Raw genomic sequence first — 24291 nt, 5'->3', positions numbered from 1 at the left:
CTATCTCTGTGCGCAAATGTTTGAATGCAAGACATAGCAGATTAAATTTAGATAGATAGTGTGTGTGTGTGACAATAAAGCTCAGTTGTAGAGAATTTATGCTCTAAACTGTTACTTAACCTAATTATTAAACCTATTTAAACCTAACCTAAATATTAAATCTAAATTTTTCCATATGTCGGTAAAAAATTTGGGGTCCGTTTTTAAAATACCTAATTTACCTGAACTCTACGGCGAGACGTCTCGTGAACCTTGAATTTAAGTTCAAGGGAACGGCATCAACATCAACAACAGGGTAAGACAGCCGGAAAACGCAGCCTAGAAGCGCCGTATTAAAAAAGTGAAAACGACAAATTAATCTAGTTAGAATTAATCAAGACATTACAAAAGCAATTCTGGATAAGAATTACATTTCAAATCTGCGAAAAAACACAGAAAGATTCGTTGTAAATATTTGAAGACCCCCCTATTTCCGGTAATGGTAGGCTCTGGCTTTGTGACGTTTTAAAAATTCAGCAGGCAGGGTCGGCAGTTGCTTTACTACTGAGAGAAGAAAATCCGTTGTTGTGGAGCGGAAGAAAGGCGAAGAAGAAAACCGAGGAACGTTAAACGTACACACGCACGAGCGTTTAAAGCCCAGCGTTTGCGGGTCGTTTTTCTTCCTGCTTATTATTTTCCGTTTTGTTTAGCTATAATGGCTTGTGGAGCTACGTTAAAGCGGTCGATGGAGTTTGAGGCCCTCCTCAGTCCCCAGTCTCCCAAGCGGAGAAGGTGCAATCCACTACCGGGGACTTCTAGCACTCCGTCCCCTCAAAGATGCAGCCTCCGTCCCGCGGTCGACAGCCCGGCGCATTCGATGTCTCCTCCGGCTACTGGCGGCGAACACAGGCTCACTCCAGGTATGGATTTAGACCAAATTTGACGGCTTTTTCTCCCTTTCAGGGTGGGTGTCATGGGGGAGGGGGTTTGGGTGGAGTGGAATGGATAGCTAGCTACTTGAATGGGGGTTGGAGGCTAAATGTTAGCTTACCTCAGCTAACGTCAGGAAAAGGGAATGTCGTCGCTGATTTACCAGAACAGATCTCGTTACCAATCATAATGAATCAGTATAGGCACCGAAAAGTAGAAGCGACTCTGTAAGTATGGGGCTTGTGGCGTCACTGCAGCTCTCCGTTTTCGTCCTATTCTTTGCTGAGCTGGCTTACATTGGCTAAATTTGTTTTGTCCGTGAAAAAAAAATTAGATCCAGAGTTGTTCGCTTGGCTAATTCAAACAGTCTATGGCGATAGGGGAAGTTGAATAAACATGACGCCCTTTTACAAGCTTTGCTCAGACAATCTTCAGCCGTGTTACCACGTTCAATTATTTAATATATTTCATTAAACTTTAATTCGTTTAACTAAAACTGGACTGAAAGGACTCAACAGATCTTTCTTCTTTAACCCCTGCTCGTTGGCTCTCCTGCAGACAAATGGCATCACAGCAGCAGCCACATCATTGCAGACTATTAATTAGGAGGTGCCTGGGTAATGTTCCTTAGTTTCAATGCCAGAGTGCCACAATTGTGTTGTATTGAGGTGGGGGTTACCATTATGCACCACAACCATTTCTTTTCCTCCTCAGGCATGGAGGAAGGCATTGTTCATTTCCTTTATGCCTGTACTTCACTCTCCCATTGATTTGAAAATGCAGCTCCATCCACTGTGAGTCTTGGATGGGTGTGTGGGGTGCACAAATAGGCCCAGACTAATTGCTTGTGTATATCCACTGCATCAAGTAGCCTTAATGTATGTGCCAGTCAGTGATATTTGGCAGGATGGCAGCATGAGGCCTAATCAATCGGTTAATTCTGCCAAAAAAAAAGATTGCAAGATTAATTTAGCTCTCTAACTTGCAGAAAACCACACAATTATAAACCCCTAGATTTTTTGGATTTAAACACAAATGTGACTCAGGAGGCAGATAAAGTGTTCTTTTTTGCCTATCATTTGGCAAATACTGAACCCCAAAAACTGCTCCTGATATGTAGGAATTCAAGGCTTTTACTCCTTATTGAACAGTTTGGAACTCACTAGAAAGGTTTTAGCTATAAAACACAAAAGTAAAATTACCAGAACTGAGAAAATCAAATTCACCAGGTCACTGTTGTTGGCCCAGTTGTCTCCTCCATGAAGTAGTTTTAATAAAAAAAGGCTTAATTATTATTTTTACTTGAGTTATTAAGCAGCTGGAACACGATTTGACTTGATCATTATAGCTATTATTGCTGTTTCTTGCTGGGATTGTGTTACTTGACCTAACTACTGAGTGGGTGTGCATGTCTGTTTTCATTTTCTTTTCCTCCTTGGAACAGCAACATGGATGATGTTAAAACCGAGTGATATTCGAAAAAAGAAATATGCTATTAGTCAGGGTTGTATTCATCAGAACATTAAACCAACGCGACTCCCAGTTTGCACAGTATGCCTGCTGGGCTGCACGTTTGTCTAGTATTGTTTGAACACAACTCTTTGGAATTTAGCTTTCAGTTTTAATTTAAACACCCCAGGATTATGTCTCAGTCTGACCTAATAGAAAGTTTTGGAAACAAGTGAGCAAATACCTACATTTGCTTCCTGATTGGCTTAATATGTATGACTGATAAGAGCTAAAGCTTAATATAGAACTTCTACTTGTGTCTGCCTTTGGGTACTTTTCCTCCATTTGCTATCAGTTCCTCTTGGGTAGATACTGTAATATACTGAAATAATAATACTGAAAATAATACTGAAATACTGAAAATATGTTAAGTTTATTTTGTGACCCAGAAAGATTAATAAGAGTAATTTTAAAACTTAGTAGCGGCCGCCATTGCCGGAAACTGGAGTTTGGCTATGATTTCTGGGATATGGTGGGCCACGAAGGACACACCCAACCCATCCTTCAAATTCGGGGAAAAGGACGACGCATTTGTCGGCTGCATTCGGAGGAGTCTACGAATTTGGACAGCCTAATCGGTCTACAAATGCGTCCTCAGGAGGATGCAGTCCTTGGTTTTGGACACAGCTATAGAAAACCATCTGGGTGATAATTTGTGATAATTATATGTATAGCAAAAATGTACTGAACATTTTACTGCTTGCAGGCAGCAGCGCTTATTAGTGCAACAATAATGCAAGGTGTTTTCTATAATTCTTCTTCAATGAACTGCTGTCATCTGTCACAAATTGCTAAATTCAAAGTGTGAATGGGCTGATCATCTTGTTGCGTGTGCTATGGAACATAAATTCATGGTGCACAGCAACTTGGGATTCAATTGACTTGTGTGGAAAGGTAGGACAAGTTTAAAAATGATCAAATAAGAACTAATCTCATTGTGCAGTAAGGTTAAATGCACACATTTGACCTTCTGTTGAAAAGATTCAAGATGGAGTTTCAGCTAGCTTTCATGCTCCCGGTTTCTCATAAAAACGCAACAAAATGTTAACACTTTGGGGGACTCATGCAAAGGGACATAAATGAGGTACCATGAATTTACTTTCAGTAACACTTCCTCATGGTCAGTTCGAGCAAAGAAAACAGTTTTTTGGGTTGTTTGTTTTTTTTTAATGCCCTACATCAGTACTTTGTGTGGGTTACATTAGTTTATACTGAAATTGTATGTAAAATGTTGATCTAAACCTCATTGAGGTTTGGTTAGGACGCAATCTCTGACAAAGGGGTCTCTGTTGTTGCTGTTGTCTGGACTGTAAGGAAAAAATGTGCTTCATTGTACACATTATTGTATGATGAGGCTGGGGGCAGTGCATGATATTTGTCAGAGATAAGGCGAAGCTGCCCTGTTCCTCATAGATACAGGTGTTTATGGTGGTTGGCTTGCTGTGAAATGTGTTTGATCTCTGTAAATATTAGCAGAAACTAGCCAAAGAATCAGGAGTGTTTTTCGTTTTGAGGGAAGACGGGGCAGTTAAAAACAGTCTTTTTCTTCTTCTGCTGATTTGTTTATTTTGTTTTGTAATTACAGCGTGGCTGTGTTGTAAAAGAATTAGAGTTCAGGAGCTTGGAGTAATGAAGATTTTCCTGCTTTAGAGACACAAAGTCCAGATACCTGATACTAAGCTCATCTTCCCTGAAAGAGGCCTCCCATGGGAGCAGCTCTGCAAGGCTGCCTTTCTGATGTGGTGTGCTAAGCGAAAGCAGCTTTGTATTTAACGAAAGGTCAACTGTCATCCCTCCCACCCAACTCTACCCGCACATGTTTTCCAGCTAGTCAGGTTCTCTCGTGTGCAGACGAGAAGGCAAGAAAACAGGATTGGACGTTGCCAGTGGATCTTTAAGCAATTTCATTTCATACTGTAGATAGGACACCTCTTCTCCTCTGCCAGTCTGGGCTTGTACTTCTGTGAAATTCCCGAAGATGACAAATGAGCGGAGTGTTTTCTTGAGAGGCGTTACTTAAAAGGATAAACTGTGTGGCACTGTTAATTTATAGGTTGGGCAGAAAGCTTCCCAGGTCATAGTTCAAGTGATAACCATAAAAAAGAACATTTAGCATACTATTAGACAATATATCAGGGTCTTTCCTGGCTCAGAATGGGTCTTCGGGTATGACTATGCACCAAAACACAGTCTGAATGTAGTTAAGGCGCCATTGTGTTTCTGTGCAGGAGTAAACTCTGTACTGGTGTTAAATGAAGCCTATTTATCAGAGTGTCTGTACTGACCTAAATGCATAGACATAAAAGGGCTAGTATTGGTAGGAAAAAGTACCAATATGGTGATTTTATTCAATTACATTGATACACTGCTACCAAAACATGTAGGCGCTTTAAACAGATCCCCACACCATTTTCACTTACCAGAGTCACTATATCAAAACAACTTGTAGTGCAGACTATAAGAGCAAATATTAAATATTAAGAGAGAATAAATAGAGAATTTTTGCCTTTTTTTTTTTTGTTCTTCTTTACTTGTTTTAATGTATTATAGGTTATTTTTATGCATTGTATAGACAATAAAAAAAACCACATTATCTTGGTAGTGTATTGTTTTCATTTTAACATGCTGTAGTTATATGTCGTTAAGACTTTTCACAAAGTCTGAAGTAAAGAAAATATCAAAGTTCTGGGAATATCCAAAAGCCTGATTTGTAGTACTGCACTGAGTACCCGCTGTAGTTGGGGTTGTTGTTGTTTGCATACTGTGAATTGGCGTGTCTGCCGTCACTAGGCAGCCAAGCTGTTGATGTTGGACTTGGAGCTACTAAATTTTGAACAGCACCTATGTTTTCTGAATTGCAGGGAGAAGGGGCCAACTCCATACTAGTGTTTTCAGAGCTACAAACACAAGGAAATGCATTTGTTTTTACTGGCAGAGCACTAGCCAACTATTGGCATGATGAGTGAGATAGAAGCAATGAGAGTGTATTGCATGTAACTAGTTTCTACTTAGCTAAACTCTGCCAACCAATCTCACATTGTGTTTTCTACATTATATGTGACACAAAGTGCAGCAACTTTTAAAACATGATTAACAAGAAAAATAAAGGTTTTGGATAGCTTCAAAAAATACATACAAAATACTGCTTTTGTTTTTTAACTTTACTAATTAGTGTTTTGAATGCTTTGGGTGTTGTTTTATATTAGTTGAGTAGTCTGATGTTAGAAAGTCTGATCTCTATGTTAAATGACTAGTTAATTAGTCATCAGAAACCTCCCTACCAGTAAAGCCTTGGTAATACTCTCTTATGGACATGGTTACCTGGAGACCTGATGACCGAGTAGTCATTCTTGTTAGACTTCTTTGAAGTCCACCACCTGGGGCACATGGATGTCAGTGGAGTCACAAAAAACAAACAGGCATACAGACATCTGCACAGACCCTCGTGCTTACTGTGCGATAATATTTACGTGGTTCTGACCTGAGCAGATGCTGGTGAACTCGTGGACGTGGAGAGTATAATCTTACATCACAACCTACTTCCCAACATTCGAGATATTTGAAACCTACCTCCCCTACCGCCCTTTACGGGTGGAGGGTAAAATGAAGTGAGTCAGCTTTGTTTTCTCTCCACCATGTCCATGTCTAGCCGATCTTCTGCATATTCACTGCTTAGCCCTTCAGCTTCTCTACAGTGTTGCTCTGGCTTCCGGAAGTCTCTGTGATTGATTGCTTGGTCTAGTTGTGGCAGGGTCATTGTTGCCAAGCAACCCTGTTGAGGCACTGGCAGTTGGCAAAGCTTTAAGTGACGTACAGCAGGAGAGGGGTTTCACTTGTCATTTAGATGAAAAGACCAGTGATCAGTGGATACTGTATGCATACAAAGCATGCACTCAGAGGATTGTGTTCTCACTGATACTCTTAATTGATGATATTAAATGGCTAAGGTTTTTGGAATGACTGTGGTTGAGTGGATCATCGGCTAATTGGAAGGTTGGTGGTTCAATCCCTGGCTGTTTCAGTCTGCTTGCCAGAGTATCCTTGGGCAAGGTACTAAACCCCAAGTTCAGTCTTCATATATGTTCAGTCAATGTGAATGTTAGAAAGTACTTGGATATAAAAAGTAGCACTCATATGACTGTCTGTATGAATAGGTGAATGAGTTGTGTTGTATAAAGAGCTTTGAGTGCTGAAGTAGACTAGAAAAGTGCTATATAAGAACCAGTCCATTTGAACTCTTCAACACATTTGACTTTAAGCGTCTGGCCTTGTCTTCTCACACATATTCATGCAGGCTTTGTTTGATCAAATGTCAGTTTGAGTTCCCTTTACAAGTGGAAGGTTTCCCCTAGTAAACTGGTTCGTGGAGATCTGTAGATCTACCAAGTGGCACTTGGTAGAACTCATAGTAAAGGCTAAAAAAATAATTTCAGCTATTCTTTTGGCTTCCAAGAATTAAGTTTGCCATGATAAAAATTATTAATTCTGTTTTTTCCTTTCAGCACATCCTTTACTTTTGGGCCTCCATAAAACCCTGCCAGGTTGTTGAATGTTTAGTTCATTTCACACTTTATTTTTCAGCAACTAATATAACTTGATGTTTGATTTGTCTTCAGGACAGCTTCAGCATTTTGCCGTTTCTGCAGTTTGTTGTCAAACTTCTTCAACTTCAGTGGTTTTTAAATGGCATCAAAACAGTGATCTGCTTAAACATTGTCCCACATCCCTTTTCTCTTCATACAGCTGATACGAAGCTGCAGAGCCTCTGTTGCCTGTAAGATGACATTGTTCTGTTTGCAGTGACGATGTTTTATTAGTCGCTAAACAAAAAAGTGCCTTCTAGATTGGTCTGATGGTGTTTATGCTCAGAGGGTTTAGAGGCGCGACTACATCCAACAGGAGGATGCATCTCGGAGAACAACAGTTCACCGCACAACCGTATAGAACGCAGTAAATCCTCTGGGTCTCCTCAGGTCTAAACAAGCATATTGATGAGTGGGTTGAAGTGAAAGAATGGCTTCTTACTCTATCCCCAGCCAAAATAAACAAGGCACTTTTCCTCATATAGAGATGCAGAGTGTGTCGAGACTTTATCTTATTCGACTTACAGAAAACTTTACTCTCTCTATATTCTGTTATCAGCTCAGTTTCAGGCCCCTGTGTAGATCTCACCCCACCCCGCCACTTGTTATGTGAGCATGCAGGCCATGATATTAGCTGTTTTTAACACTGGACAGCAGATTAACATAGACTTCATTCTGAGGAAAGGTGCTAGTCGATAAGTTCTTAGATACTGTACAGGAACAAAATTTACTTGTTGTGACACAACTTAAGGAAGAGATGGACATCCATGAATTAGTAGAGTGTGACACTTTTTTACCTTTCATGTCAAGGTGAACTTGAGGTATTGTGTTTGGGATTATTTTGTCCAACTAACAACCTGAAAGTGTCAGATGGTAAACCTTAAAAAGCAGCACATTTTTCTTACTTGCATTAATATACTGGTGCCAAGTAGAGCAGGGCGATATGACCAAAAATATTTATCACGATATACATTTAAAAATTTGCGATAACGATATAACTGACAATATAATTGACACCAGACAAAATACTTTACAACTCCACAACTTTATTAGTGCAAAAAAACCCCATCAATGTATTTTCACTTAAACAAGCAGCTGTTTTTTATGTGCATTAAAGTTATATAAAAATTTAACAGTGCAAATTCCTCGCTGACAGTTTAACCAAAAGGCATTTCAGTGGAAACTGGCCGACACATCCTCAGCATAACCATGTATAATATGCACAAAACTTAAAAAGAGGTTATACACACACAATACGGTAATATTATGTTTAAGCGCAGTACGTATCACTCCGCCTACGATAGCCGTAATGCTCCGACAATCCATCAAGCGGTGCTCAGCAAAGTCGTACTGAAACATTTGACAGATTTTCGAGCGCCGTGCACATAAAATCGTTTCCAGGTCAGTAAACACAACCAGAGTTCATACATAAGGCACACGGGATTATAAGGGGCTCTGTCGACTTTCAGAAAAATCAAAGGATTGATTTTAAGTGCGCCGTATTTTCCAAACAATACGGTAATACCGGCCCGCTAGCATGCGCTACCAAAAATAGTGCTTTGTTGTGTATCTGACGGACGAAAGCTAAACCAGTTCCACACCAGTGAAGCTGCAGCATTTTTACAAACCAGTTTTGGTTCATCCGTTTCATTTTACGAAGCTTACTGGAAAAACGACTTAAACTTGTTGGTTAAATCTTTGACTTTAGTTAAAAAGAAAAAGGCTGCTTTTTTTGTTTCCTTTATGGGAGATTTTGATTTAGTGAGTTAATAACCTGTTAAATTATGTGACCCCATCTTTATATTTTATTTTCACTATGTATGAAAGTTGCTAATATTTAAGAAATATCTGTTCTCTGAATCTGTAATATATGGTGCATTTTGTTTGTATGTTTATATTACTAATAAAAAAATAAAATAAAGTTTCATTTTATGATCCGCTTTCGCTCTTCTCATTCTGCGTCGCCGCAATGTGCGTATGTAAACAAAGGCACTGCGCATGCGCTTTTTACCCATATTCTATCGCGATATTTCATTTTCCTATCGTTGCCCAAAATTACACCGGTATTACCGTGAACGGTATGATATAGCCCAGCCCTAGTGCCAAGTAATATTTTTTGATAAGACTGACTTATAGATGCACAGTATATAGCTGGCCTGTTACTGTACTTATGTTTCTCTTAGGCTAAAAATGCATGACTCATGCAGCTTGTACAACAATACTAATCACTTTGTACTGCATTTTCACAAAAACTGCTAAACAGACTATAGAAGGACAATGGTTGGGTACCTTGGTAAAGAAGTGATTTCTGTTGCTGTTTAGGTCTGAGCATTTGCACTAGTTGTAACTTGGCTTCACACACTGCTATTATGGAAACTGTATGAAAGAGAAGTGAAAATGATAGTCATAAGATTTAAAAACCAAAAAAGACCTTGTTTGGCTGTGTATGTGTTACAGCTGTGTTAGTCATGTTATTAATGTCAATCTAGTGCACATCTGTTCCTTCTGTCAATATTTTAGCCTATATTGGCTAACAGAGAACACATGGAAAGTGTTTGTTTTTGTTTTTTTCTCCTGGTTTTTTTTCTTTTGTTTTTTCTTTGTTTTTTTGCTGGATTATATTAACTTTGCTTTGTGGTTGATCTTGAATTTAACAACAGAACAGATTAATGAAAATAAGCAGGGTTTTTTCCTGGAACAAATCTATGTGCGAAAAACAAAAGTTGGCTTATTCTGCTATTTAAATGTGGACATTTAAAGTTTGCATCAAATACTTCTAGATAATTTACACTGACCATCATTTCTACGATCAAATGTCTCAGTGTTGGGAGCATGTGTGAGTAAGTTTTTAATCCTGTTTTTTTTTGTTTCCTGTTTGCCCCCCACAGAGCAAATCTTCCAGAACCTCCGTCAGGAGTACAGCAGGATCCAGAGGCGGCGGCAACTGGAAGGGGCCTTCAACCAGACTGAGGCCTGTAGCTCCAGTGATGCCCCCAGCCCCAGCTCCTCTCTCAATGCTCCCAGCTCCCCACCAGGTAGGAGACGTAATAAACTTGGTTTTCTGCACCATGCATTTTTTTCCTTTTTTTCCCCCTTTCTGGTAAGCATAAAGACAAATAAATAAATAAATAAATAAATAAAACACACAACTGCACAATTTCAAGAAAGGCAGATAAACTGTTTCGAAGTGTTGATGAGAGATGTTGACTTCTGCGTGGGGCTGGGTGACTTGCTCCGTGCTCCTGTTGTTGCATAGAAACACGCCAATTTGAAAGCATACAGGAGTCAGGGCATGAGCTTCTTTACATGTAGCCATGCATGCCAAGATACCTCAGTGTTGCAAGTGTTTGTTATATGTGGATGTTTTATAGAGGGGAAGATGGACTTAATTAATATCATTGTCAATAATATACTTTATCATTGGTGAAATAAGATAGCTTGCCAGTTTAGACAGTTTCTATCAGCGCCACGTTGATCATTGTTGATCGCCATCATCATCACCCTTTGACATAACTTTACTTCTGTCCCAAATCTAACCTGCTGCTGGTGAGTCACTCTTATCCACTAGATACGATAAAAGTTTGGGTGAACACAGAGAATACATGCATCATGGGCATATTATCCAAGTGCTGTTGACTGTAACGTATGTGTTTCAGTTGGAAAATTTTTTTTAGATTAACATTAGATTAATTAAATACATACATAATTTAAAGAGACCTGTCATGTTATTACATGGTCAGGAGGAAAAAGACCCTTGTGACTTTGCACTATACAAATACAATAAAATAGAATTAAATCTGAAGCTCATAGATCAGATTCACTAAAAGAGTTGACTTTTTCCCCTCCTTGTCTGCTTTGTGCAGCTTGATGTGGCTTCCATAAAAAAAAATTGGCCCACTGCTATTTTATGTGATGCAATGCATCAGATGTGATGGAATTACAGGCATTGTTTCAAGTTGTTCCATTCAGCAGTGGTTACATTATCAGTTTGGTGCATAAAGTAAAAAAAAAAAAATCCCAGTGACTGTGTGTAATCCAAGCCTCAGGGCTTTGGGTCTGTGTGCTGTGTGACTCTATGCAGGACGACCTCGTAGATCACAATGACTGCACTGTTACTAACCTGGCCTCTTTCTGTCTGCGAGGCCACTGTTTTAACCTTCATCCCCACTCTGCCATCCTCCACTGTGACTTACAAACATTTTAGTCTATCTGGCTCATAGCAGACCTCAAAGACCACTTTGTAATGAATCACCGAGCTAAAGCCGGCTCCAGTTTGAGCCTGGCAGAGACGCTGGGGAGACTCAGAAAGAGGCAGCATTAGTGTTGCATGACCCTCCTGGTCTTTGAGGTGAGAGAGGACACAGAGCTGTAATTCTGCAGCCAGCTGAGCAGCTATTAGCTTAGAGAGGATGTTTCTGCCCATGACTGGGTATTGCACCATAGATGTGATTCTGCCTTATTTATAGCTGATCTGATTTGTTTTGCTTTTTTCCTCAGGTGCCTCAAGGAAGGACCAGCCTTCGTTTACGCTGAGGCAGGTGAGCTACCTGTGTGAGCGCCTGCTCAAAGACCACGAGGAGAAGATCCGGGAGGAGTACGAACAGATCCTTAATACAAAACTTGCAGGTAAAAAAATCCTCCTTAATAATAAAATTGAAACAACTCTAATATGAACAGTGCCCTTTATATTCCGGGGATGATGTACAGTCAGTGTGACAAGCATTCGTCTTTAGTATTTCTCAGATTTTCACGACTAAGCGTTTACAGTGTGTAGCTTCCTGGGAGTTTAAATGTGCTATTAAATCCCAAGATGAATATTTTATAACAGCTGGAGGGAACAAAGACATAAAGAGGATATAAAATGTCTTTTGGCAACAAAAGCAAATCTGCATTCATTTGAGTATGTCTGCTTTAAAACGGTTAATTTAATAAAAAAAAAAGTCCGCTCTCTGTTTTGACTCAGGCCTGAGTGTTTGGAGGGTTTATAAACTTCCAAATTCCAGCTTGGGCTTGTTGTATACAGGAAGTGAGACGATCTGCTACATATCACACATTATGTTTATTAAAAGCAGTGTTGACTGTTGCACACAAAAGTACGTTACTTCTTTTCTTCCTGTAAACGAAAACTTGTTAAGCTTGTCTTTACTTTTGCATTGCTCTGTGACATGGCCCCAGGTGCATTATCACATAGTGTGCAGCCCCTCACACTAACACAAATGCCTGTGCTAATGAGAACACACAGGGTCTTTGCTCTATCGAGGCCGAAAGCCACACAGAACAGTGTTGCAGGGGTCAGCAAACACTCTGCTTTAACGTCACTCTGGGTTCTTGGTTGCTACGTTTGTACTGGCTTGCTGTCAGTTCTAGGAAAGTGGCAATGTCATTGTTAGCAGCTATTTGTGGTCTGAGCCAAACCGTTTGTACTTTACTGATATTTTTGTCCTTCCATTGAGTATAACTCAAAGTAATGGTTATCTGCGCTGCTCTAAAGTTGACTTTTCCTCCTCCACATAACTACAGGGAGCCGATTGTAGCAGAGGTACACTGATTAAAACGGTGTCGGTGAGGTTTAGTAGTTCTACTGATGCTTTATTATGGACAGTTTTTATTAAAAGACCTGGAAATGTGATTGTGAATCAGTTTTCAGGTACTTAGCTTAATGAAAATGAAGACTCGTTCCTCCACCCATTTGATGTTTGCAGAATGTGGCACACACCCTCACCTCCATCCTCTTCTCTTTTCAGAACAATATGAATCTTTTGTAAAATTCACACAAGACCAGATAATGCGAAGATACGGAGCTCGACCTGCTAGTTGTGAGTACTGTTATCTTTATTTACTTTGTTTTTAAGTCTGTTCTCAGTTAAAAAGGACTGCTTCTCTTAAAATAACAACTATTTTGTATTTCAGATGTGTCCTGAGCTCACATCCGTGTGATCCCGGCTTCCTCTAATAAGATGGCTGCTCTTCTACTGCCTCCTTCCAGTTGATTTACATTTTATTTCCCTAACACCGCCCCCTCGTCCCTTCTCAAACTGTTTGGGTGCCATGATTTATCCACTTTTTAATCCAGAAGTTGGTTTCTTACTTCAAAATTATTGCTGCTGGCCAAACTTAGAAAAGTCTGAGAGAAAATCTGTATGAAGCCCGCTATCTTTTGTTTGTTTTGTTGTTTGTTTGTTTTTTTTCTTTCCCCTTCTCTTTTATTTTTTTTAAAATATGCTTTTCTGGACTTCCTCACTAAAGCAGATGTTTGTTGAATCTCTTGCCAGCGCTGTAGAAAAAGCTTATTGGCTTGTGACCGTTCTGTATAACCTTCCAGCAGCTGTATCTACTGGCTCCTGCTTCTCACCTTGTCCCACTTTACTGTCCCCCCTTTCCCAACCTCCCTCCTCACAAAACTTACCCAAAATGTGGATTTTTCTCCCTTTTGAAAAAAATAAAAGTTCTGTGACTAAAACATGTTGTCTGGGTGTTTCTTTAAAGCTCCATATTTATATTAATGTGCACATTAAGCCACAACATCTCATCATAAGGTCAGTAATAGTTGCTCTTTTGTGACATGTTGACTATAAAATATGCTATTTTTTTTTTTTTTTTTTTTGTATCATCTCAAATGTATTTCTTTGCACACCTAAATGAATAAACTTTGAGTAAAATTATGTTGAACATCATTTTAACCTAAAACAGGTTATTGGAAATTATCATCCTGAAGAATACTGCTGGGTTTTTTTTTTGTTTTTTAATCTACGGTTTGGCTTGTCTTCCAAAAACAAAACAAGGGTTATAATTAAATGTAGATAAACGACTAAATTTGAATTTTATTGCTTTTGCTTTTGAATTTTCTGACATTTTGTACAGAAAAATACAGATGAGCTGTGATTAATGGAGTATAATTGATGAATTTAGCAAAAGAGATTCATCCATGCATAATAATAATAAAACCTATTTATGTTGAAATCTCGGAGCTGATGGCTTGTTCAAATGGGAACTGTATGGCCATTAAGACTTGTTCACAACTGGTGTCTTATCTACTGTAATCGTTGATTCTAAAAATAATCCCGTCTATTAGCCTTATTTGCGTGCTGTAGCACCCCCCTGTGGTAGATTGGGAGAACTACAACCTCAATATTAAAGCGGGTCTCTGACCTGAGTGAAGTTTATTGACACTGATCAGTTTGAATGAGCCACGCTTCTACTCAAGAGTATTTTCTTTTCTATGTGTGGTTGGACGCTGGGGTGGTTGTATAGTGTTGGTCGGGATTAGGCCACGGCTCCTTGGGACGAAGCACTACCGTGTCTGTGACGTCACTGACCGCAGGTGTGGTACGAGGGGAACAGGTAGGCTGTTTGTGCGCGGTTTGGAAACTTGGGATTTGTGGGGGAAAAAACAGCTGTGCTGTACCTGGGAAGAAGAAGGGGAGCATCGGGGTTTGTTTATGTCGCGTAGGAAGAAGGAAGCTTCCTGCAGGAAAAAAGCAATGAAAGGCCTATAATTATCAACAAGGGCTTAAGCGTTTTCTTTCAGTCTCTTAGGGAGGGTCAGTCTGAAGAAGGCAGCTCTGCGGGTCGCCCGAAAGCATGGCCGGACTAAGATAAACAGGGGGAGAAAAAACCCACAAAACATTGCTGTAGGTTACTGTTTAACTCCAGTTCTCACCGATCAGCTCTTTCATTCAGGACTTGGAGTCGTTTGATTTAGTTTGGAGAAGTCGGTATTTGTCTCTTTGGCACCGCCTGGAGCCATCTTCTCTCTTCCTGTTGAAGGTTAAGGTGAGTTAGACAAAGTTCGTGATGATCAATTTATTTTATGTATTTATTTTACGCAGCTATCCAAGAAGATACGAGCGCGAATGTAATCCAAAGCCTCTTAATGCCGACAGTCACCGAGCCCTAAAAATCAGACTTCGCCCAGAAAACAGGAAATGCTACAGCACCCGGTAACCCTGCACTGTTACTGTGCTGTGAGATCAGTTGTAGGTCAAAATGTAGGCAACACGGAAGGAAGTGCCATAAAATAACATTATTAATAATAATAAATTAGAATCTCAGCCTATAGTCTTAAAAGTTAGTTTAATGCTTACAGTAACCTTCAGTGTATTTCATGTAGTTGAACTGCACGATTAAAGACGACACCCAGCTTCAGGCCAGCTCTTGTAAACAAGGCTGAAATAATCAGCTGAAACATAACTGATCTAAGTAAAACATTTCTTTAGTCAATTTTCTTGCGCACAACCCGGAGGAGGCTTTATTGAATATTGGATGTTTACTTGTTCTGGGACATGACTGAGAGTCAGCTGCCTTCACAAAACGATGTGTTTGTTTTGGTTCCTTTTTCCAAACCTGTTAAGTGTCGTCTCCCGAAAAACTTCCGGATATAAGGAGAAAAAATAAACCTAAATATTCCTCAATAATCGGAGCGAAACTGAAACAAGAAACTAGACCTTTAAAACTAAATGAAATCTAAAGAAGTCTGAGGGGGGGAAAGAGAAGAGAATTATAATAATTGTTGGTGTCAGAGGAAAATAGGATCGGCTACTGGGTGTAAACAAAAATAAAAATGCAAAATGAAAGTATGGATCCATCTGGCCTTGTGTCAATGATTCAGCCTGCTGGTGGATTAATGGTGTGAGGGATCTTTTCTTGGCAATATGGGCTAAACTCGCAGAGGCAGGTGTTTCTAGCTCTGTGTGACAAAGAATTCAGGTAGTTATGAAAGCAAAAGAGAATCTAACAGAACGTGGCTGTCAAGACATAAATAGATGTGAAATGATCACATACTATTTATTAAATTAATTTCCATCCACATTTTAAAAGCTTAAAAAGCAGCTCCCGCTTCCAGTAGTACTCAAATTTCTTTTACACCAACTTAGAATTCACTTTTAACTCAGGGCCGGAGCAGTGATGGCGGACGATGACCTGGAGCAGCAGGAGCCGTTTCCTGTGGAAACGGATGAGAGGCAGCCGGGGGATGAAGAGGAGCAACCAGATGGTGTCTTGGAGATGGGATGTTTTGAGAAGTTCCACCGTCTTGTCTCCAAATGGATGCTCCCAGAACACTTGCGCGAAAAGTACCTGGAACGTGCCAACTGCTTTCCACCCCCCATCTTCATCATCCTCATCAGTATTGCAGAGGTAGTTCTGCATATGCACACACTGATACTGTACAGGCACTAGGACAGTGATTTTGGTTTACATTAGTATTAAATACATTCAGGGTAACTGTTAATAGTACTGTTTTGTTGTTCTTTTGTTCTTAACTTATTTACTGTACAGTTCTTTGGTCCTGTGCTGGCTTTTTAAAAGTACTTTATAAATAAAGTTGGATTGAATTGGATAGGATAGCAGATATTAATGAGAAATTATTTGTGTCTTATTTGACTGTTTGTATATCTTTGAAAATGTGTGTTTTCACAAAGATGAAGCCTTAAACTGAGAAGCTTTGTTGGGCATTTCTTTCTTTCCATGTCTTTCAACATCTGCACTGCCTCCTCTGAATGTCCAGATTCATAAAGTCATTGTTATCAGTGAAAACAGCGGTAGCTTCAGGTTACACTGAGCTTCACTGCTGGAAGAAGCTTTTCCACAGAAAGCCAGTGTGTCTTTCATTCAGATTCAGTTAAATAAAAAACATCCAGTGGAATTTGGTAGCTCATCAGTTGATTTACTCTGACCTCAAAGAGTTATTTATGATGTACATTATTAAGTCAAGGTTACAGGGAGTGTATTTAAAATCGCCTCTATGTTAAACACACATCACTGTAAGCTCTCATAGTGCCAATGTGAGCTCCTCTTTCTGGCCTTGTTGCCAGAACTTTATGGCTTCTGCTATTTTGGTTTTTTGGAGCGGGAAGTGATCATATTTAGACAAGAGGGTGGAGTGCTAACCTGGGAGCTAACGCCACCGAGCTTGTTTACATACCAGCCTCAATTTCCGGGGCTGAAAATTAAAGAGCCACAAAGTGCCAAGAGGAAGACTTCCTCTACTTGGCCACATGTAACAAAGCTCCCATGTTAAAATGCCCAACTTTCATGTTTACAGCCTGGTCTGTGCAGATACTGTCCCCCGTCACAACAACACTAGAGGTGGTGAATTTCAGTATAACTCGCCTATCTGGATACTGGAGTTAGGCGTGTTGGTACTTTGATTGGCAGCTGTAGCTGAGTGGTGTTTGTTAGGATTCACCTTTGCTCCTTGAAGTCACTTAACTGGATCTCTTCACTTTTTTAGTGTCCTTTGGAGTATTTTTAAAGGCTTAGTTGTATGTGGCTTGCTGTGCAGTATAGATTGTCTGTTTATGCTTCAGTTTCTGTGAGCACATCAGGGCTTGTGAGATAACCAAGTCAGTTTTCTACTTGGTTATATTGTAATGTGAGAGCTGGTGTGAAGCCTGTTGCCTCTGTTTGCATGTTGCCTTGTTCAAACTTAGGAATGAACAGCTCTCTTTGTGGCTCACAGATGTCCAGTGTTGCTGCATTTGAATGCCCATGGATACTTTCTCAGCGTGTTGTTGCTTTATACTCATAGAGATATAACCATGTAGACTCTTTGTATCATCAGACTGGGAGGAGTTTTGAGGTCAAGTTAGTGGGAAACATGTCTCTGTAAAGCAAACCTCAACATCTGTATGTCTAATTCCCTCATCCTTTTGTTTTGTTTTTTCACAGCTATTTTAGATTTAGCTTGACCCTGATATCTTTTCTACAGTGTTTTAGACTCTCATACTTCATGTCTAATGTTTTGTATCCACCCTATTTCATTCATCAGCTGGCTGTATTTATCTACTATGCTGTGTGGAAGCCACAGAAACAGTGGGTGACCCTGGATGAAGGCATCTGGAACAGCCCTTTAACCTACAAGCCTGAATGCCGGAACGAGGCATGGCGCTTTATCTCCTACATGTTTGTCCACGCCGGGTAAGCATGGGTAGAGCTTTTAAATATGTTAATTACACGAGTGAGGCTCTAATCAGTGCAAAACCCCCCAGAAAAACATTTTTAAAAAATGTGGATAAAACCCACTCACGGGTGGTAATTAAACCCAGCGGTCACTTTTGAGATTGCAGGTTTTGCCTAAAGCATCCTGTCTTGTGTTTTTTAACGTTGAGCTTTTAGCTGCAGCAGTAGCCCTTCAAAATTACTCACCACAGAGGTGAGTAATTTTTCATGAAGATGGATAACTAATATTATCCCAGCTGCCATGGGTCGAGAATGGGGGCACACCCTGGACAGATCAAAGGTTTATTACAAGGATAGCACAGAGAGAGGCAGACAGTCACACCTCCCACACCTACAACCAATTTCATTTTGAGCCCCCCCCCCCCAAAGAGGAAACCAGTGCAGGCACATGGATAGCATGCAAACTCAAGTTGAGCTTCAGGTCATGTTAAAGAGTTGCATGGAATCTTGGTAGTAATTGTCTGGCATGGCTGTAAAACCACTGCAAATGTACTGGATGCAGCAAGAAAGAAGTCATTAGTGCATAAGCTGCAGAAAGACCGGAAAACCAAACATCATGACTCCACAGGAAAGCTATTAGCAAAGAGGAACAACAGTCTAACCAAGTCTGACTGAAAAAAACAAACCCTAAGGTTTAAGGCGGGTGATATTCTGTAACAAAAACCTCTGAAAAGACCAAAAGCAACAATGAAGTGTATGCTGTGTGTAGACAAAATCATATAGAGCTTATTGCCACGGACACTCTTATTGTCCAAAAATATTAAAAATACTTACCTGAGGTGTGTTGTTGCCCTGGCTTTTTCCCCCCCATGAATAAACGCACTGTATATTGCTTTGAATCTGGCCTGCAAACTGCTTTAGTATCCTTCTGGAACAATGTGCAGAAACAAACAAACCAAGTTTAGTCTCTTAAAGTAACATTTGTGGAACTGATTTACTAATAAAATCAGTTTAAACAGGCTTAACACTTCAGAATGAGCGATCTAAAAAAGAACTGTCTGTGTTCATGCTATTTTGTCCATCATGCTGTCCTGCATCTCAATGGCCAAGAACTTATTGCCTACTTTGTATTTTCTAGTGTGCAGCACATTTTGGGCAACCTGTTGATGCAACTGGTGGTAGGAATCGCACTGGAGCTGGTGCACAAAGGATTTGAAGTGGGGATGGTTTATCTTTCTGGTGTTCTTGCAGGTGAGAATTACCTTTTTTCTTTCACTTAACAGCCTCAAAACAGAGAACCACCTGCTGGTGGAATACTGAAAGAGGATAGAGGACACACAAAGTGCCATGATGGTTTGGTCTGGCTTTAAATTGGATTGCTGCTATGTCCCTGAGGCTAATCTGGGACTATCGTCCAGTTATAATCGTACAAGTCTGATGTTATCTTCCCAGATGTGACTCTTAATCCAGGTATAGGTCCTTAATCTTGATATATGATGTCCAATCAGGGATATTCTCCACTTCACAAACTTGTGTGGAATAGTCGTTGCAATGGCAGGGCCAAGCCAAAGCATCACGATGTCTACTTTCCTAGGCAGTATGGCAGAGACGGCTCTGTCCATGACCCCAGTCCTCTGGGACTCTAACTACCAGATGTCAGCAAGCCTCCCTTCCTGAGACTCAGCCTTTCTGAAGTTAATTTTCCTGTTCATGTTTGTGTTTGAGTGTTAAAGCTGTGCATGTTTCTCCCTTAGGGTCTCTGGCCAGTTCCATTTTTGACCCTCTCAGTGCCTTGGTGGGGGCTTCTGGGGGTGTTTATGCCCTACTCGGTGGTTACTTCATGAACGCTGTGGTGGTAAGTTCATCAGCAGTTCATCAGGAAATCTGTATTTTCTTTTCATGTGACAATGCAATATGGTGTAGGTAGTAAAGAGAAATGATCTACAGGTTAGTCTTGTAGGTAAAGACTAGAAATTGAAGTAGTAATGTTGAATTTTGTCAGTGCATATGCCCCACAGGTTGGGTGTCAGAAGAGAAAGAAGAATTTGGGAATAAGTTGGGTGAAGAGATTTAAGTCAGAGCGGTAGATATTGGTGATTGGATCAGGCTTGATTAGATACATAGCTGAAGGGAAAAGAGCTGAAGTGTTCATAGATGTGGTATCAAGGACAGAAATGCAGAAAAACAGATCGTGGTGGATTTTGCAAAAAGGATGGAAATGGTTGTGGTGAATACCTACTGCAAAAAAACAACAACATATGAGTGGAGGAAGGTGCACACAGGTGGACTGTATCTTAAGCAGAAGGTGCAATCTGAAAAAGAGGAAGTAGTGTCAGGGGGAGAATCTAACTAGAGATGGCACGATACCACTTTTTTATGTCCGATACCGATATCATAAATTTGGATATCTGCCGATACCGATATGAATCCGATATAGTGTTTTTTAATCAACAAAACTGTTTTTTTTAATATCTTGCTGCATTTTGTATAAGTTCATACTCAAGTTTAAAACAACAACTACACTAAAGCTATTCTGTTATACCTGTATGCAAAAAAAAAAATTTCATAGTTCAGCAATACTGATCAATCTAATAAACTCAAACCTACACCATCCTCCCTATTCTGGTATTTTAAAGAGTACTTAGCGTAAATATTAAGCAACCTAACTAATAGGGTTCCAACTCCCAGCAACAACAAAAATAAATAAAAAATAGGGAACCACCCCTCACGCTCCACCTCATGATGCTTAATCGACATAATCAACCTTAATTTGATGCAGTGTGAAAAAAAATGCACAGAAATCAATTATTTTTCAAGAATAATTAAATAGATTCAACATCTTTCTTCAACAAAATTGCAGACTGCACAGATGGTACCTTCCCAAAGGAAAAAGTACTATAGCTTACTAGGGTATATATATTAGACTTAATAGTTACTATATACAGTAATTGACTTCTATTCATTTTACATCAAATTAAAACTTTGGGTGTCAGATAATTATTGATTAAAAGCTAGACATTTTAAATGAGAATAAGAAAGAAAAGTATGTCTTTGTGCCCCCTTTTCCCAGTTAATGCCCTATCGGCCCCCCTGGCTAAACTTTGCTAGATCCGCCCCTGCACAGTTACCAGTGTCAGCTGCATAGAAAAAGATCCTGGAGTAGAAAGTAATATTAAATAAATTCTAACAACAGCTGATCAAGCTTAAACGTGCTGCTGTTGTTCAGCCGCTGGTTTCCTCTTTCTGGTGCAAAGTGGGCCAAAAGCAAACTAGAGACACGGACTCACGACAGAAAAGCCGATCAGCTGATCATTAAGCAGTTTCATGATTGAAGTAGCAGCAAGAAGAGGCAGTCGCTCCATATATCGCTTGTTAAGCTTAACGCAGGAATGCTTTACAAACATTCAGAGATGGACTTACACACTTGCTTTACTTCTCTCGGGGATAACTTTGTCGGAGATGAAATGCCAGGTTGCTAGCGAAGCTCCACATGCTATCCAGACCACCTACAGGTCCCGCATGCCACAGCCGCTCTATCACGTGATGCATACTGCTCCGACGTGCTAACGTTCGGAGGCGAGTTATGGCGTGTTGCAAGTTTTGTGAGGTGCTTTCGTGATATTTAATGGATCGGATTACATTTTTTATTTTTCTCCGATATCCGATCCAGTAATTTAGATCAGTATCGGACCGATACCGATACGTAATATCGGATCGGTCCATCTCTAAATCTAACTGGGCAACATTGGATGGTAGTCTATAGGATGACTTTGGAAATCAACGAGAGGAAGTGAGTGATGTGTTCATAGCAATAGTTCGCACAGCTTGTTTAATTAAAGGGGAACTATTCTGTTCTTTTCCTTTTCCATGAATTTGTTGTTGGATGCAGTGGTAGTAACTTTACATAGTGAACAGTGTAAATTCTTTTTAGCCCTACATTGGGCCTTAGGACAGTCCCTTAGTTCATCCCCTCTTTGAAACAAGCCATTTTAGGTTCAGTCCTTTTAAGGCAGCTTTCTTATCACTGGCTGACCTCTGCAAACAGAGCGTTTGTGCTAGCTACTGACAGCCACTGCTGTCTGCCTGAAATGACCACATTCAAGTTATCAGCTTTCATTTTACATCATACAAAGTGGTCATGATGAAACGGAGCATTTAGAGCTCTGGGAATGCTTTTGGCTCATAAGGATTATTTGTACATGTGCTGACCTCATTAGGTGAATTTTTATTTGATATTAGTAATTAAATTTTTTATGACCAAAAATAGAGAAAAACAAAATAGCTGTACATTTACATTTCTGATCATCCAATGCCCCTTTTACTTACAAATATATGGCAGATGTAAATTACTGTGTTAAGTTTAAATCTAAGTATTGATCTGGTGTTTGCTTCAATCTACAGAATTTCAGAGAGATGATTCCTCTCCTTGGAGTGTTTCGTATCCTCTTCATTGTGGTCTTTGGTAGGTTCTCCTAGCTGTGTTTTGGCCTGTTTGTGTTTTTGTACCTGAGGAAATTACCTTCAGAAACATTTGATTTAAAACTGTTTGCTTTTTCCCAGTTGGTTTAGATTTCGGGTTTGCCTTCTACAGAAGATTTGTCAAATATGAAGATGGTTTACAGGTATGATTTTGCTGCTGCTGTGCAAAAGCCATAAACAAACAGGGCCTTTTGTTAATCTCCTCTGACACAGAAGATGCCTCAAGACAGATCCAGCTAAGTCAGCTAACCTCCCCCAGCAGCAAGCTTGTTTTGTGATAGCATTACTTCCTTGTGGCTACAGACGAGCTCAGTAGCTCTTGCTGAAACTTGATTATTCATGCCGATACGCGCTCCTCTGTGCAAAACATGCCAAAGCTTTCCACACAACCAGAACACAACCTTTTTATTTGGTTATTAAACTGGTCTTGCAAGTTTTCTGAGTCGCTTTCCAGTGGGGGTGGGGGGCAGTAGCGTGACTACATTGTAAATAGAGTGAAAGACTAAATGTCGTCTTTTCTCTTAGGTGTCCTTTGTTGCTCACTTTGGAGGAATTGTGGCAGGGATGACCGTCGGCTACGTCTTCTTCAGTGCTTACAATGAGAAGCTACTCAAAGATCCACGTTTCTGGATTTGTATAGTGGGCTACACAATCTTTGTTCTCTTTGCTGTGTTCTTCAACATCTTCCTTTCTCCAGCCCCGTAGGAGCATGAAGCTGCACTCAGGTCCTGTTTTAAACTCTAAAATTCTTGTGTCACTCAGGAAGCAGAGTTTTACTGATTTGTTGTAGAGAACAGTTACTTTTTAGGGACCCGAACATTGATTTGTTGGGTTTTTAGCCTTCTTTTTTTTTTTTTTTTTTACTTTGAGCTCTCTTTAGGGCTGAATTTGTGTGAAATGGCTCCTCCTGCTGTTTATGTGTAGTGTTGCTTTAAGGCTATGCAGATGAAAATGTGCCCATTGAAGCATTCATTTTGAACATGATGGGGCAGTTATGTATGACTTAATTAACATATGTGGTTTACTTTTTCCTTGTGTGCTTTGTTTTGACTTTCTGTATTTTCCACTGTGTTCTTTTTATTTGGATCATCGAGGACTGCCATTGATCCACTGTTCATAGAAAAGTTTCTTACACTGCTTAAAAACACTATGCACTAGAAGAAAACATCATATTAACATCTGACATCACATTTTAAGAGTTTTTATACGTGACAGCCATAACTATATGTTTACACTGATGTAATGACTGGAAGAACAGGGTGAGTGTCCTTAATGCGTTTTCTTTAGCTATGAAGCCGCTTTACTATCAAGCATGTTATTTTAGAAATGTACTTTTTTTTTAAACAAAAAATATTTTTTGTTATTGAAACTGTAAATTATCTAAGATTGTGTGTAAACTATGACAAAAAGACCAAACAGACCTTCTACACTGTGTTTTCATAAACAAGTCACATTTGTAAATATTTTTTTCACATTAAATATGGAACTTCTGAAGATTTATTTTGTGTTCCACTTGGTTAAACCTGGTTTTGATCAGGTCCGCTGGTGGTATGCATTTACATATTCTGCTCTCTGTGTTCCAGATGTTGTTGTTGTGGGGTAGAGTCACCATCCCTCCTTAATAGCACCATAGCCTGGGTCAGATATAGATACAGCCAGTAGGTTTGAAAAAAATAAGCCCAAATAAAATTAAAAGTATAAATATTGCATTACTTTAGTGTTTTTTAAAGCTCTGCTACATGTGGAGAAGTTGCATTAAGACAGATCAGGGACTAATATTGCTAAATCTCACCTGATTGTTGCGGTTAAATGTAATGTGTAGAAATAAGCACATCTGGGAAATTAGCACACTGACAACATCGATGTGCAATTCAGAAAACTGCTGAAGTTTAGAGTTGCCGGTCTCAGGTTC

The 24291-nt window shown here is 39.7% G+C and overlaps 2 protein-coding genes across 3 annotated transcripts; both read left to right on the top strand.

The window, feature by feature from the left end:
- The first annotated feature begins 390 nt into the window (after positions 1–390).
- On the top strand, positions 391–13461 carry akirin1 (akirin 1). The gene is made up of 5 exons (XM_026185114.2): positions 391–899; positions 9890–10036; positions 11499–11627; positions 12746–12817; positions 12912–13461. Exons 1-5 carry the CDS (start codon positions 695–697, stop codon positions 12920–12922), a joined length of 564 nt encoding a protein of 187 aa, XP_026040899.1. The 5' UTR covers positions 391–694; the 3' UTR covers positions 12923–13461.
- Positions 13462–14206: 745 nt separating this feature from the next.
- On the top strand, positions 14207–23879 carry rhbdl2 (rhomboid, veinlet-like 2 (Drosophila)). Of its 2 annotated transcripts, none has more exons than XM_026183813.2 (8): positions 14207–14342; positions 15893–16136; positions 17770–17918; positions 19039–19151; positions 19655–19755; positions 22302–22362; positions 22461–22522; positions 22905–23879. In XM_026183813.2, the coding sequence occupies exons 2-8, from the start codon at positions 15906–15908 to the stop codon at positions 23082–23084; spliced, it is 897 nt and encodes a 298-aa protein (XP_026039598.1). In that variant the 5' UTR covers positions 14207–14342; positions 15893–15905; the 3' UTR covers positions 23085–23879. The 2 variants fall into 2 exon arrangements, with proteins under 2 accessions (XP_026039598.1, XP_026039599.1); XM_026183814.2 differs by having other exon boundaries at positions 14326–14774.
- The last annotated feature ends 412 nt before the right edge of the window (positions 23880–24291 follow it).

This window comes from Astatotilapia calliptera, chromosome 11 (genome assembly GCF_964374335.1).
Source record: "Astatotilapia calliptera chromosome 11, fAstCal68.1, whole genome shotgun sequence".
Classification (NCBI taxonomy): Eukaryota; Metazoa; Chordata; class Actinopteri; order Cichliformes; family Cichlidae; genus Astatotilapia; species Astatotilapia calliptera.
The sequence above is the reverse complement of the archived record's forward strand: the minus strand, read 5'-3'. Positions and strand labels throughout refer to the sequence as shown.

What these genes read in the sequence shown, in the direction of transcription:
- akirin1 (XM_026185114.2), top strand. Translation starts at nt 695, where the DNA reads ATGGCTTGTGGAGCTACGTTAAAGCGGTCGATGGAGTTTGAGGCCCTC. An exon ending in TGCTCCCAGCTCCCCACCAG is followed by an intron (nt 10,037 to 11,498) that starts GTAGGAGACGTA and finishes TTTTTTCCTCAG; the next exon opens with GTGCCTCAAGGAAGGACCAG. An exon ending in CCTTAATACAAAACTTGCAG is followed by an intron (nt 11,628 to 12,745) that starts GTAAAAAAATCC and finishes TTCTCTTTTCAG; the next exon opens with AACAATATGAATCTTTTGTA.
- rhbdl2 (XM_026183813.2), top strand. Translation starts at nt 15,906, where the DNA reads ATGGCGGACGATGACCTGGAGCAGCAGGAGCCGTTTCCTGTGGAAACG. An exon ending in TACATGTTTGTCCACGCCGG is followed by an intron (nt 17,919 to 19,038) that starts GTAAGCATGGGT and finishes TGTATTTTCTAG; the next exon opens with TGTGCAGCACATTTTGGGCA. An exon ending in AATATGAAGATGGTTTACAG is followed by an intron (nt 22,523 to 22,904) that starts GTATGATTTTGC and finishes CTTTTCTCTTAG; the next exon opens with GTGTCCTTTGTTGCTCACTT.